At 44.6% G+C, this 14,618-nt stretch overlaps 1 protein-coding gene across 3 annotated transcripts in view; it reads right to left on the bottom strand.

The window, feature by feature from the left end:
* LOC140713952 (androgen-dependent TFPI-regulating protein-like) overlaps positions 1-14,618 on the bottom strand; it is an 80,614-nt gene that overhangs the window by 37,778 nt on the left and 28,218 nt on the right. For all 3 annotated transcript variants that reach the window (XM_073024645.1, XM_073024647.1, XM_073024648.1), the window contains exon 2: positions 9,696-9,812. In XM_073024645.1, the coding sequence (XP_072880746.1) occupies positions 9,696-9,812 (117 nt within the window). The remainder of the gene's footprint in view (positions 1-9,695; positions 9,813-14,618) is intronic.

Here is a 14,618-nt window from a genome sequence, read left to right as displayed (position 1 = left end):
AGGGTCATGGGACGGGAAGCCTAGGGAGAAAGAAAGGGGGAGGGAAGCACCAGAGGGAGATGGAGAACAGGCAGAGTGATGGGCAGAGAGAGAAAAAAAACTAAATATATCAGGGATGGGGTAAGAAGGGGAAGGGCATTAACGGAAGTTAGGGAAGTCAATGTTCATGCCATCAGGTTGGAGGCTACTCAGCCGGTATATAAGGTGTTGTTCCTCCAACCTGAGTGTGGCTTCATCTTGACAGTGGAGGAGTGATAGACATATCAGAATGGAAATGGGACATGGAATTAAAATGTGTGGCCACTGGGAGATCCTGCTTTCTCTGGCAGACCGAGCGTAGGTGTTCAGCGAAACGGTCTCCCAGTCTGCATCGGGTCGCACCAATATATAAAAGGCCACACTGGGAGCACCAGATGCAGTATACCACACCAGCTGACTCACAGGTGAAGTGTCGCCTCACCTGGAAGGACTGTCTGGGGTCCTGAATGGTGGTGAGGGAGGAAGCGCAAAGGCAGGTGTAGCACGTGTTCCACTTACAAGGATAAGTGCCAGGAGGTAGATCGGTGAGAAGGGATGGGGGAATGAATGGACAAGGGAGTCGCATAGGGACCGATCCCTGCGGAAAGCAGAAAGAGGAGGGGAGGGAAAGATGTGCTTGGTAGTGGGATCCCGTTGGAGGTGGCGGAAGTTACGGAGAATTATAAGTTGGATCCGGAGGCCGGTGGGGTGGTAGGTGAGGACAAGGGGAATCCTATCCCGAGTGGGGTGGCGGGCGGATGGTGTGAGGGCAGATGTGCGGGAAATGGGAAAGATGCATTTGAGAGCAGAGTTGATGGTGGAAGAAGGGAAGCCCCTTTGTTTAAAAAAGGAAGACATCTCCTTCGTCCTGGAATGAAAAGCCTCATCCTGAGAGCAGATGTGGAGGAGATGGAGGAATTGTGAGAAGGGGATAGCATTTTTTGAAAGAGACAGGATGGGAAGAGGAATAGTCCAGGTAGCTGTGAGAGACTGTAGGCTTATAGTAGATATCAGTAGATAAGCCGTCTCCAGAGATGGAGACAGAAAGATCAAGAAAGGGGAGGGAGATGTCGGAAATGGACCAGGTAAATTTGAGGGCAGGGTGAAAGTTGGAGGCAAAGTTAATGAAGTCAACGAGCTCAGCATGCGTGCAGGAGGCAGCGTCAATGCAGTCATCGATGTAGCGAAGGAAAAGATGGGGATGGATACCCGTATAGACTTGGAACATGGACTGTTCCACAAAGCCAACAAAAAGGCAGGCATAACTGGGACCCATGTGGGTGCGCATGGCTACACCCTTGGTTTGGAGGAAGTGGGAGGAGCCAAAGGAGAAATTATTGAGAGTAAGAACTAATTCAGCTAGACAGAGGAGAGTGGTGGTAGAGGGGGAATTGGCTAGGTCTGGAATCCAAAAAGAAGCGGAGAGCTTTGAGACCTTCCTGGTGGGGGATGGAGGTATATAGGGACTGGACGTTGTTACGTTCCCCAGTAACTGGGTGACTTACCAGCAAAGATAGAGAGGTCCGCTGAAGCCTGATGATACTATTTTCAAACGTTTTATTTATAAAGGGGCACAAACGTATGGTTAATACAAAACATTCAGATCATATACATCGTCAAAACTCAATCTAAAGCACAGGTATAGTAATAATCAATCAAAAATAAGCTCTATCGTTGTCTAGGGGATACTGAGTCCAATGGAATATAAGAGTCACTCAAAGTCTGCAGGCTTCCCTGTTTCGGGAACCGCTGGCATTTCACGTGTTGGAGAGAGAGAGAAGGAACACTTGCCCATTGTCCTTGCGAAGCAAATCCCTGTTGTTAGTTAAAGCGGTTTTTCCTTTTGGTTGCAGCCACAGACTCCCGATCCGGAATCTAACGCACGTGGCTTCCTTCAGAATGGCTTCCCGCTCCGAAGGGAAGCGCTATCATGTCTTCTTCGTGTGTCTCCTTGGTGCGTCTGAGGCCCCGCCTCGGCAGCCCACCTTTTATCTGGACTGGCAGGGTTGTAGATGTCAATCAGGGTGGGGGTGAGGCAATCTTTCCCCCATCACCCATCTCACATTGCCCTGAGGGTTTGCACGTAGTCCAGTTCCTTATTCCACAAAGGTGTCTCCCAAGACAATGGCTATGTCCAAGGCTTTTGTCTGGCTGAGCGGCCAGCCCACATTCCAAACCGTAAGGCTCTCTCTCTCTCTCTTGCGATTCTCACAAAGGAGGGGGCTGGGGTTATAACAACGTCCATGGTGAAAATAAGGCGGTGGGGACCAGGGAACTTAAAATCATTGAAAAAATTCAAAGCGTGTTAAGTGTCACTAACATAGGTGGGAAGGGATTGAACAAAGGGGGATAAAACAGTGTCAAGGTATGCAGAAATGAGTTCGGTGGGGCAGGAGTAAGCTGAGACATTGGGTCTACCTGGACAGGCAGGTTTGTGGATCTTGGGTAGGAGGTAGAAACGGGAAGTGCGGGGTGTGGGAACTATGAGGTTGGTGGCAGTGGATGGGAGATCCCCAGAGCTGATAAGGTTGGTGATGGTATAGGAGACAGTGGCCTGGTGCTCCTTAGTGGGGTCATGATCAAGGGGTAAATAAGAGGAGGTATCAGAGAGTTGTCACTGTGCCTCGGCCAGGTAGAGGTCAGTACGCCAGACTACAACAGCTCCCCCCTTATCAGCAGGCTTTATAGTGAGGTTGGGATTGGTGTGGAGAGCAGAGCGTTCGGAAGGAGTGAGGTTGGAATTGGAACAGGGTGTGGTCAAGTCGAGATGGTTGATGTCCCATCGGCAATTAGCAATAAAGAGATCCAGAGCAGGAAGAAGACCAGAGCAGGGTGTCTGTGAAGAGGAGGAGGGTTGAAGACGGGAGAAGGGGTCATCAGTGAGGGTAGGAGAGTCCTTGCCAAAGAAGTAAGCTCGGAGACGGAGACGGCGGAAAAAGAGTTCGGTATCTGGTGTACATGGAACTCGCTGAGGTATGGGCGAAGAGGGACAAAGGTGAGGCCCTTACTGAGGACAGAGCGCTCTGCCTCAGAGAGTTGAAGGTTGGAGGGAATGGTAAAGAGCCAATGGGATCAGAGGGGGGAGGGAGGCTGGTGGTGTCGTTGGAGAGGGGAGGGTTGTGGTGAGAGGAAGATGGAGCCTCTGAGGGCCCAGGAGCTGACGATGGGATCTGAGGGAGAGGGGATTGCAGAGTGGTGGTGGGGTAAGGGGAGACGGGAGTCACAATCCCTGCATGTGAAGACCCGGCCTGGAGTTCAAGGCTGGAGTAGCAGTCGGTGGTTGCGCAATCGCTTTGAAGCTGTACATGGTCGTTGGAACCCGCGTTGATGGTGCTGGAATCTGGGTTTTGAATATGCCCTGGGTAGCTGGGGCAGCCAAGATTGACGGCCGGGTCCGGGGCAGCGATACGAAGTCCATGCTCTGGAGTCTGCAGATGAAAGATCTTGCGATCCTTGCAGGATGTGATAAAGTCAAAGAAACAGTGATTGCACGCATGGATCTGACGGAGGATGAAATAACAGACAAGTCCATTGCAAACGGAGCAAAAGGTGTCCCAGAGGCGTGGAAGGGATTGTGATAGGGTTGCCAGGTACCTTCTCATGGCGGAGAGTGTCGCCCTCAGAGCTCAACAGGAGAAACAACGGGAGGCAGAGTCAATTAAATGTGAGTACCAGGGATCCTCAGAAAGTCCAAATTGAGAAGCTCGAAAACAGATCCTGAAGCCAACTGGAGTCAGTTGGCGGCGGAGACACGTTCCAAGGAAGGATATATAGCTGTAATAGTGGGTCTGGGTCAAAATATGATCAAAAAGTTGAAGGGCCGAAGAAATTATAGATGGAGAGCAGCGAGAGAGGGTTTCACTGAACTCCTGTCGAAGAGAAGATTTAAACTTCTTCAGTGTAGGCATCACTGGCAAAGGCTTCGTAGTAGTGAATTTGAAAGGTAAACACGAGGAAATCTGCAGATGCTGGAAATTCAAGCAACACACACAAAATGCTGGTGGAACGCAGCAGGCCAGGCAGCATCTATAGGGAGAAGCGTTGTTGACGGTTTGGGCCAAGACCCTTCGTCTCGACTAACTGAAAGGAAAGATGGTAAGAGATTTGAAAGTAGGAGGGGGAGGGGAAAATGCAAAATGATAGGAGAAGACCGGAGGGGGTGGGGTGAAGATGAGAGCCAGACAGGTGATTGGCAAAAGTGATACAGAGCTAGAGAAGGGAAAGGATCATGGGACGGGAGGCCCAGGGAGAAAGAAAGGGGGAGGGGAGCACCAGAGGGAGATGGAGAACAGGCAGAGTGATGGGCAGAGAGAGAGAAAAAAAAACAAACAACTAAATATGTCAGGGATAGGGTAAGAAGGGGAGGAGGGGCATTAACGGAAGTTAGAGAAGTCAATGTTCATGCCATCAGGTTGGAGGCTACTCAGCCGGTATATAAGGTATTGTTCCTCCATCCTGAGTGTGGCTTCATCTTGACAGTAGAGGAGGCCATGGATAGACATATCAGAATGGGAATGGGACGTGGAATTAAAATGTTTGGCCACTGGAAGATCCTGCTTTCTCTGGCGGACAGAGCGTAGGTGTTCAGTGAAACGGTCTCCCAGTCTGCATCGGGTCTCACCAATATATAAAAGGCCACACCGGGAGCAACGGACGCCCAATATATAAAAGGCCATTCCCATTCTGATATGTCTATCCATGGCCTCCTCTACTGTCAAGATGAAGCCACACTCAGGTTGGAGGAACAACACCTTATATACCGGCTGGGTAGCCTCCAACCTGATGGCATGAACATTGACTTCTCTAACTTCCGTTAATGCCCCTCCCTTTCTTACCCCATCCCTGATATATTTAGTTTTTTTTCTCTCTCTGCCCATCACTCTGCCTGTTCTCCATCTCCATCTGGTGCTTCCCTCCCTCTTTCTTTCTCCCTAGGCCTCCCGTCCCATGATCCTTTCCCTTCTCTAGCTCTGTATCCCTTTTGCCAATCACCTGTCTGGCTCTCAGCTTCACCCCACCCCGTCCGGTCTTTCCTATCATTTTGCATTTTCCCCTCCCCCTCCTACTTTCAAATCTCTTACTATCTTTCCTTTCAGTTAGTCCTGATGAAGGGTCTCGGCCTGAAACGTAGACAGCGCTTCTCCCTATAGATGCTGCCTAGCCTGCTGTGTTCCACCAGCATTTTGTGTGTGTTGCTTGAAATTCCAGCATCTGCAGATTTCCTCGTGTTTGACTTTAAAATTGGAGGATCACCTGTTTGCAATGAATTCATAAGAATAAATACTCCCTTGATCTGTAATGATTTTCACAGATCAAACCAAAATGAAGGCAAAAGTGCTTTCAAAACAAGTCAGTGAAATGATACAAATCTGGAGAATGATAAAAAACCATGTCAAAGGCACTGAATATACCTTGGAGCAGATAGTGAAAAAGTGGAAAAAAATGAAATCACAGTGACGCTGTCGAGATCAGGCCACCCCATATGAAATCACAGCCACACTACCTAGATCAGGCAGGCCTTCTAAACTTAGTCGCCAGAGTAGAATGGTACTTGTAAGAGAGGTTACTGTAATGCCAGAAGACACTTCGAGTGAACTACAGAAGTCAGTAGCTGCAACTGGAGATGAAGGTCATGGCCCGACAGTCTCTAAGGTCTTGCAGAAAATGAGTATTTATGTTGGAGTGGCTTGGAAAAAGCCTTGGCTATATAAAAAAAAACAGTATATCCTTGTCCATTAAGACTTTGCAAAGCTTCACTTAGAAGATATTGTAAAGATATTGATGAAGGTTTTGTGGTCAGATGAGACTAAAGTAGAACTTTTTGGCCTCAACATTAAGCAGTACATGTGGTATAAATCTAACACTGTGCATCAGCCAGATAATACCATCCCTTCTGTACAGTAAGGTAGAGGTAGTATCATGCTGTGAGGATGCTTTTCAGTAGCAGGTACAGGAAATCTGATCAGGATTGATGGGAAGATGAATACAGAGAGATCCTGGATAAAAACCTGTTAGCCTCTGCCAGAAAGCATAAACTGGGGAGGAAGTTTATCTTTCAGTAGGACAATAGCCCAAAGCATACTGCCAGAGCAACCATGGAGTAGCTTCAAATAAAGAAAATTGACGTCCCTGAGTAGCTTAGTCAGAGTCCTGACCTTAACCTGATCGAACAACTCCTGCAAGACCTCAAGATTGCTGTCCACCACTCCTCCCCAACTAACCAGGCACAGCTTGAGCAATTTTGCGGTTGAATGGGCAAATCTTGCTCCATCACATTGTGCAAAGCTAATAGGGACTTATCCAAAAAGACTATTGGCTGTAACAACTGTGAGAGGTGGATCAACTAAGTACTGAGCAAAGTGGGAGAATACTTTTGAACTGCAGACATTTCAGAATTTTTAGGTTTTTATGCTTTACAATTTATAGATGTTTTTGCAGCTCTACAGTGGTTACATGATTCACAAATAAAAATTCTCCTTTAAATTAATCAAAATCCCTGGTTGTAAATTCATTTATTTGCAGAAAGGGCTAGGAGCTGAATATTTTACAAAGCACCGTATGAAAGCCAACGTACCAATAGTTGTCTTAATGACCTTCTCTACTTGCGATGCACTTTCAAGGAATTATGCCAGATCTCTTTATTGTACCAAGCATCTCACTGCCCTAGCATTCACTGTGCAAGTTGTACCCTGGTTTGTCCTCCAAGTGCAACACCTCACACTTACCTGCATGAAATTCATTGGCCAATTTTCAGCCCATTTATCTAACTGGTTCAAATACCACTGCAGGCTTTGATAGTCTTCTTTCCTGTTCACTAAGCCACTGATCTTGCTGTCATCTGAAAATGACCCAGCACCAATCCCTACAGCATACCACTAGTTACAGTCTCCAGTCAGAGAAGCAACTACTTGCTACCACTCTGTGGGTTTTCCCACTAAGCCGATGCTGCGTCCAGTATACTAATTCATCCTGAATGCCAAGCAACTGAAACTTCTGGACCAGACTTCCTTGAGGGAATTTGTCAAAGGCTTTGCTAAAGTCTATGTACACAATATCCACTACTTTTCCTTCATCAACATTCCTGGTAACCTACTTGAAAAATTCTATAAGGTTGGTTGGACATGACCTACCCCATGCAAAGCTATGTTGATTATCCCCAATCAGCTATTTATCTAAGTACTTATATAACCTGTTGATGCACCATCAATAACTCTCTGAGACATGAGGCGAGATGTAAGCTTTTATTGACTGGAAGAAAGAACAAGCAGTAATTGACCACCATACTACATCCTGGAGACTGAGAGGCAGGGCTCAGGCCTCAATCGCCTTTATACCGGGGTCTGTGGGAGGGGCCACGGTCAGTGGGAGGAGCCACAGGAGCAGTCAGCAGGGGGGCGTGTCCAGACAGGTATATGTAGTTCACCACACCTGTCCCCTAGAATACTTAACAATAATTTGCCTGCTAATGACGTTAGACTCACTTGCCGATAATTTCCAAGTTTATTCCTAGAGTCTTTTTGAAGAACAAAACAACATTAGCTATCTTCCAGTCTTCCAGCACTTCACCCGCAGCTACGGACATTTTAAATACTTCTGCCAGGGCCCCTGAAATTTCTGAACTAGCCTCCCACAAAGTGTGAGGGGACAACATGTCAGACCCTGGGGACTTAATCCATCCTAATTTGCCTTGGAAAGCAAGCATTTCCTCTTCTGTAATTCGAATATGGTCTTTATCTATCTATCTTTGGTTCAATTCTAAGGACTGTGTGTCCATCTCCCAAATAAATAGAGATGCAAAAAATCCATTTAAGGTCTCCTCCATTTCTTTCACCTTCTTTCAATGTTAATGAGATAACTCAACTACTGTTAACAGGGCTTGGAGTCTGCAGCAACAAGTTCACTCTCTTACTAAGTCAAGCAGAGTAACTAAAATCAGCCAACCTTCCAAACAACCTGCAAAAGAAGCACTTAAAATAACAACACTACACAATGATAAAACTGCAAAACCTGAGATGGTGCAATGAGGGCACTATTCCATGTATATCCTCATAAACAGAACATTTATAATAGAAAAGAAAAATTGATGGTGAAAGTGAAAGAAAAACAACTTTGGTTTTGTATATGATATCACTTATCTGAAATATCAAGGAAACAGACTAATTGACAAAGTGAATTGGAACATTAACCCATTTTCTGGTGTGCACTTTCCAAATTAAAATTGAGCTTTCAGGTTAGAACATTGAGCCTCTAGGTCTACAGATAGAAGAATAACATGGTCTAGTTTCCTGTCGTTGGTTATTTCCCCAGTGTGCAATGATATCTCTCTTTCCTGGCCCTAGAAGTCCTGCAGGATGTATCAGTGAAAATCTCATGGATAATGACAGGGTAATGTATACAGTAACATGGCTACATGTGTAGACTTTTATTTTGGCATAACAAGATGATCTAAAAATAAAAGGAAGAATTTAAAGTGAATTCTAAAATAATGATTAAGTTGTCAGCTCAATTTATTTGAACTCCCAAAATAATATTCAGATTCAGATTCAGATTCAGTTTATTGTCATTTAGAAACCACAAATGCAATGCAGTTAAAAAATGAGACAACATTCCACCAGAATGATATCACAAAAGCATAAGACAAAACAGACTACACTAGAAAATCCACATAACGTTTGGCAATCCCCAATCCAGAGTCCGGAGAGGCTGCTGCGTATTACTATCGCACTACCATTTTAGCACGTTCCCCAGAAAGGAGCTCCAAATCCACCAGACAAACAAGACCAAAAACAAAAGCTACAAGACCTGCACAAAACCACATAGTTACAACAGTGCAAACAATAGCATAATTGATAAAAACAGACTATGGGCACAGTAAAAATAGTTCGAAGATGTTAAAGGACTATAAGTTCAAAAGAAATCACCACACAGTTTCCACAAGTCCCCAAGGGTCCCGACAGACTCGCCATCCCACGCCGGTGGCAGAAGGGAATATCCCCGCTACGGACTTCCACAGCGCCGCCTGACTCAGTCTCGCAGACGCAGCACACAACGAAAGCTCCATCGAACCCAGCCTCGCAGACGCAGCACACACCAAAAGCGACCTGATCGCAGTGGACTCCAAGTCCGTCAAACCTCCGAGCCGACGACCATCCCCTCCGGCACAGCTTCTCCGAGAACCATCCTCTGCCAAGCGTATTAAGACGGCCCCACCAACGGCCATCGGCAACGCGACCCCGAGGACTGGGGGCCTGTTCTTCCCAGCAGGGTCCTAGACCTCACAGCAGCAGCAGCAACGAAGAAGGTCTTCCTGGAGATTTCCCGATGTTCCTCTGTGCTCCCACGTCCGTTTTCAATCGATTATGATTGCGCATGGCACCCCACTTCACAAATAACAGATAATCAGCTCTGGAGTGGCCGCTGCAAGCTGTGTCGCGCCGTCATCTTGGAATAATAAATAATACGACTTTGATTCCACATCAGAAATTAACTAGACTAGATTTGGAAACTTACATGTAGAATTAATGAATGGAAGCAAATACATGTAGAGTTAGAGAATGTGGAGACAGGACAATTAATTCAGATACACTCTTTCCAAATATGTAGAAATAAAAACTCTTGCTCCAAATGTTTTGTAGATCCTGGCAATTTCTAGAACAATGAAAATAGTTTATACTTACAGTACTAACAGGGAAAACCAGGACTGAGAAGAAAAAGTCTCTTAGTGACAGGATCCAGACTGCTCGTTTCTGTATGTCTGCAAGGATGCAGAACCCATTGAAAATCATCTGCAGAAACTAAAATAATTAGAGGAATATTGTAATTTCCATGTATAAGCAGCACCATTGCAAATGTTTAAAAGATGGTTGTAAGACCAATTTAGTCAAAGCTCTTAGGTGTCATTTAAGGCGCTAAAACATAATTCAGGTGGAATGAGGGCAAGGGAAAAGTGAAGAGAGGCAGAGATGGTATTTCAGAGGAGGAATTGCGTACTAAGAGGAGGACAAGTGAAGGGAAGCAGCAGAAGTAAGGTGGCATTAGGGAATTAGAAGGGAGGAAAGATAGATATTGAGAAATGGTTATAGCAGGGAGGAGTAGAGGATAAGAATGATAAATGATATTAAAAAAGAAAGGAAATGATACGCTGACTGTACTAAAAGAGAAGAAAGTTATGAAGTGAGCATTACTTGATCAAGACAGTGTACTTAAAAGATCAGTACTACTCCAATATGAGAAGGTCTGCAGTTGCTGGAAATCCAAAGCAATACATACAAAATGCTGGAGGATCTCAGCAAGTCAGGCAGCAGCGTTTATGGAAAAGAGTAAACAGTCAACATTTTGGGCTGAGACCCTTCTTCAGGACTGGAAATGAAGGCAGAAGATGCCTGCCTAAAAGGTGGGGGAAGGAGAAGAGGCTAGCTGTAAGGTGATAGGTGAAGTCAGGTGGGTGGGAAGGTCAAGGGCTGGAGAAAAAGGAATCTGATAGGAGAGGACAGTGGACTATAGGAGAAAGAGAAAGAGAATGGGACCATAGGGGCAGTAATATGCATGTGAGAAGTAGTGAGATGTCAGAGTACGAAATAGAGGATTGGGGGAGTGGAAATTTTTTACCAGAAGGAGAAATCAATATTCATGCCATCAGAATGGTGGATACCCAGGTGGAATATAAGGTGTTGCTCCTCCACCCTGAGGATGGCCTCATCTTGGCATAAGAGGAGGCCCTGGATCGACAAGTTGGAACGGGTATGGGAATCGGAATTAAAATGATTACCGCTAGGAAGTACTTCTGAAGTTATAAATCAGCTATTCCTCATGGAAAGAACACTAATAATCTGAAGGGCTGAGGTAAATATCGCAGAAGTATTGGACAGAGAGAATGCCAACGGGTTTCTCCATTTATAGGACATTTCAAGGAAAGGAAAAGGAATGAACCAAGAAGCAGAAAGCTGGTCAGCCAAATGTCAGCAGTTATGAAACAGTTATCATGGAGAAAATAAAATAAATTTGCCAATAATATGAATTTGTTAAACACTAATCAAGTCGAACCAACTTAATTAATTGCTTTGGTAAAAGAAGAATATGCTTATTAGCTTTTGTAAGAAAATTTAAACTATGCTGTGTAGTAGGCTTATTAAGAGGATTGAATACTTTAAAGAAAAAGTGTTAGTGTGAATATAAAATTCACAGTGAAAAAAAAATCTATGTTCATAGAATATACAACATAGGAACAAGCCCTTTAGCCCACAATGTTGTGCCAAATCAATTCAATTAGTAATCAAATGGCCAACTAATCTCTTCTTTCTACACAACTTACATATCCCTCCATTTCCCTTATAGTCACGTGCCTATCAAAACTTCTCTTAAAAGTCCCTTATGTATCTGCCTTCACTACAACTCCAGACAACATATTTCAGGCACCCACCACTCTTTCTATAAAAAACTTTCCCTCACATCTCCTTTGAGTTAACCCCTCTCACCTTAAATGTATGTCTTCTGATAATATAGACATTTCAAACCTGTGGAAAAGATACTATCTGTCCACTTTATCTATGCCTCTCATAATCTAATAAACTTCTGTCAGATCTTGCCCCCACCTTTGCCACAGTAGAGAAGACAACCAAAGTTTGTCCAGCCTCTTGTTTATAGCACATGCCCTTTAATACAGGCAGCATCCTGGTATACCTTTTCTGCACCCTCTCCAAAGCCTCCACATCTGTCCTATAAAGGGTAACCAGAACTGTATGCAATATTCCAGATGCAGTCTAACTAGAATTTTTTAAAGCCGCAAATAACTTCCTGACTTTTGAACTCAATACTTCAGCTAATAAAGGTAAGTATGTCATATGCCTTCTTTACAACCCTATCAATCTCACTTTCAGAGAGCCACAAACTTGGACTCCAAGCTCCTTCTGCTCATCAGTAACCTGTTAAGGATCTTACCCTTAACGGTGTACTGTCTCTTTGCATTTAATCTACCATGGTGAAACACTTCACATTCTGACTGGGTTAAACTCTGTCTGGCATTACTCCACCCATATCTGCAATTGTTCTATACTCCATTGTATTCTTTTCCAGTCTTCTACAATATCCACAACACCAACAATATTTGTATCATCTGCAAATTTACGAAACCCATCCATCTACATTTTCATCTACATCATTTATAAACATCACAAACAGCAGAGATTCCAGTACAGATCCCTGCAGAACACCACTGATAACAGACCTTCAGCTAGAACAAGATCCCCTCCTCCCCCTCAACACCACCCCCACCCCCCCCCCCCACTGTCTTCTATAGGCAAGCTGGTTCTGAATCCAAATGAACAATTCACAATAGATTTTAATCTTACATTTCTGGATGAGCCTTTCATGACACAAAATGTCAAACCAATTACTAAAATCCATGTAGACAACATCCATAACATTCACCAATCACCCTCATCATCTCTTCAAAAAATCAGAATCAAGTTTAATATCACTGGCATATGTTGTGAATTTTTTTTAACTTGTGGAGACAGTACAATGCAATAGAAAAAAACTGAATTGCAGTATGAATATATATATCTGTATCTATGTAGAGAGCCCAGAACTGTACACAGCACTCCAGATGTGGCCTCGCCAGTACCCTATACAGTTGCAGCATAATCGCCCTGCAATGAAGGCCAACGTTCCATTTGCCTTCTTGATAGCCTGCTGCACCTGTATACCAACCTTCTGCAATTCATGCACAAGCACTCCCAAGTCCTTCTGCACAGCAGTATGCTGCAATCTTTGGTGTGTTTTCCCTCATCTTACCCTTTCTGCAGTGCACAATCAGTTCTTTGGTGTTACTAAAATTGAGTACAAGGTTGTTCTTGTGATACCACTCAGCTAGCTGATATAGTTTGTTCCTGTATGACCTCTCATCACCAATTGAGATTCTGCCAACAATGGTTATATCGCAACAAGTTCATAGATGGCATTTGAGCTGTGCTTAGTCACACAGTCATGGGTGCAGAGAGATAAGAGCAGTGGGCTAAGCACACATTCTTGAGGTGTGCCAGTGTTGATTTCCAGCGAGGTGGCAATGTTATTTCCAATCTGCACAAGTTAGTAAGATACAACTTATCCCACACAAAGCGATGCTGGCTAATTAAGCCATTATTTATCAAATACTCATAAACCCTATCCCTAAGAATTTTCTCCAGTAACTTCCCTACCACAGAAGTGAGACCGCCATATCTATCATTTCCAGGACCGTCGTTGGTTCCCATATGGAATAATGAAACATTAGCTAATCACCAGTCTTCCAGGACTGGCTTGAGAGAACACAAGGCCCCATCAGTCTCTTGCCTCTCTCAAAAACCTCTGTTATATCCTATCAAGCCCCAGGGATTTATCCACCTTAATGCACTTTAAGAGACCCAACATTAACTACTTCTTTCCTTTGAAATGCCTCTTCACATAGCTTTAGACCACCTGGACAACACTAACACCAACACCAGTGCCTAAGAGGAATAATGTGAGCTGCCTTAATGACTATCACCCAGTAGCACTCACATCTACAATGATGAAATGCATTGAGAGGTTGGTCATAACTAGACTGAACTCCTGTCTCAGCAAGAACCTGGACTCATTGCAATTTGCCTATTGCCACAATAGGTCAATGGCAGATGCAATCTCAATGGCTCTTCACATGGCTTTAGACTACCTGGACAACACAAACACCTATGTCAGGATACTGTTCATCGACTATAGTTCAGCATTTAATATCATCATTCCCACAATCCTGATTGAGAAGTTGCAGAATCTGGGCCTCTGTACCTCCCTCTGCAATTGGATCCTCAACTTCCTAACTGGAAGATCATAAGCTGTGTGGATTGGTGATAACATCTCCTCCTTGCTGACGATCAACACTGGTGCACCTCAGGGGTGTGCGCTAGTCCACTGCTCTACTCTCTATATACACATAACTGTGTGGCTAGGCATAGCTCAAATATCACCTATAAATTTGCTGATGGTACAACTATTGTTGATAGAATCTCAGGTGGTGAAAAGAGGGTGTACAGGAGTGGGATATGCCAACTAGTGGAGTGGTGCCACAGCAACAACCTGGCACTCACGTCAGTAAGATGAAAGAGCTGATTGTGGACTTCAGGAAGGGTAAGAGAAAGGAACACATACCAATCCTCATAGAGGGATCAGAAATGGAGAGAGTGAGAAGTTTCAGGTACCTGGATGTCAAGATCTCTAAGGATCTAACCTGCACCCAACATATTGATGTGGTTATAAAGAAGGCAAGACAGCAACTATACTTCATTAGGAGTTTGAAAAGATTTGGAATGTCAACAAAAACACTCAAAAACTTCTATAGATGTACTGTGAAGAGCCTTCTGACAGGCTGCATCACTGTCTGGTATGAGGGGTAGGTGGCGGCTACTGCACAGGACCAAAAGAAGCTGCAGAGGGTTGTATAGTTAGTTGGCTCCATCTAGTCTACAAAGAACCCAGGAGTAGTGTCTCAGAAGGAAAGCGTCCATTATTAAGGACATCCAGCACCCAGGGCATGCCTTTTTCTCATTGTTACCATCAGGTGGGAGGTACATAAGCCTGAAGGCACACAT

The sequence above is a fragment of the Hemitrygon akajei genome, chromosome 20 (genome assembly GCF_048418815.1).
Source record: "Hemitrygon akajei chromosome 20, sHemAka1.3, whole genome shotgun sequence".
In the NCBI taxonomy this organism is placed as follows: domain Eukaryota; kingdom Metazoa; phylum Chordata; class Chondrichthyes; order Myliobatiformes; family Dasyatidae; genus Hemitrygon; species Hemitrygon akajei.
The sequence above is the reverse complement of the archived record's forward strand: the minus strand, read 5'-3'. Positions and strand labels throughout refer to the sequence as shown.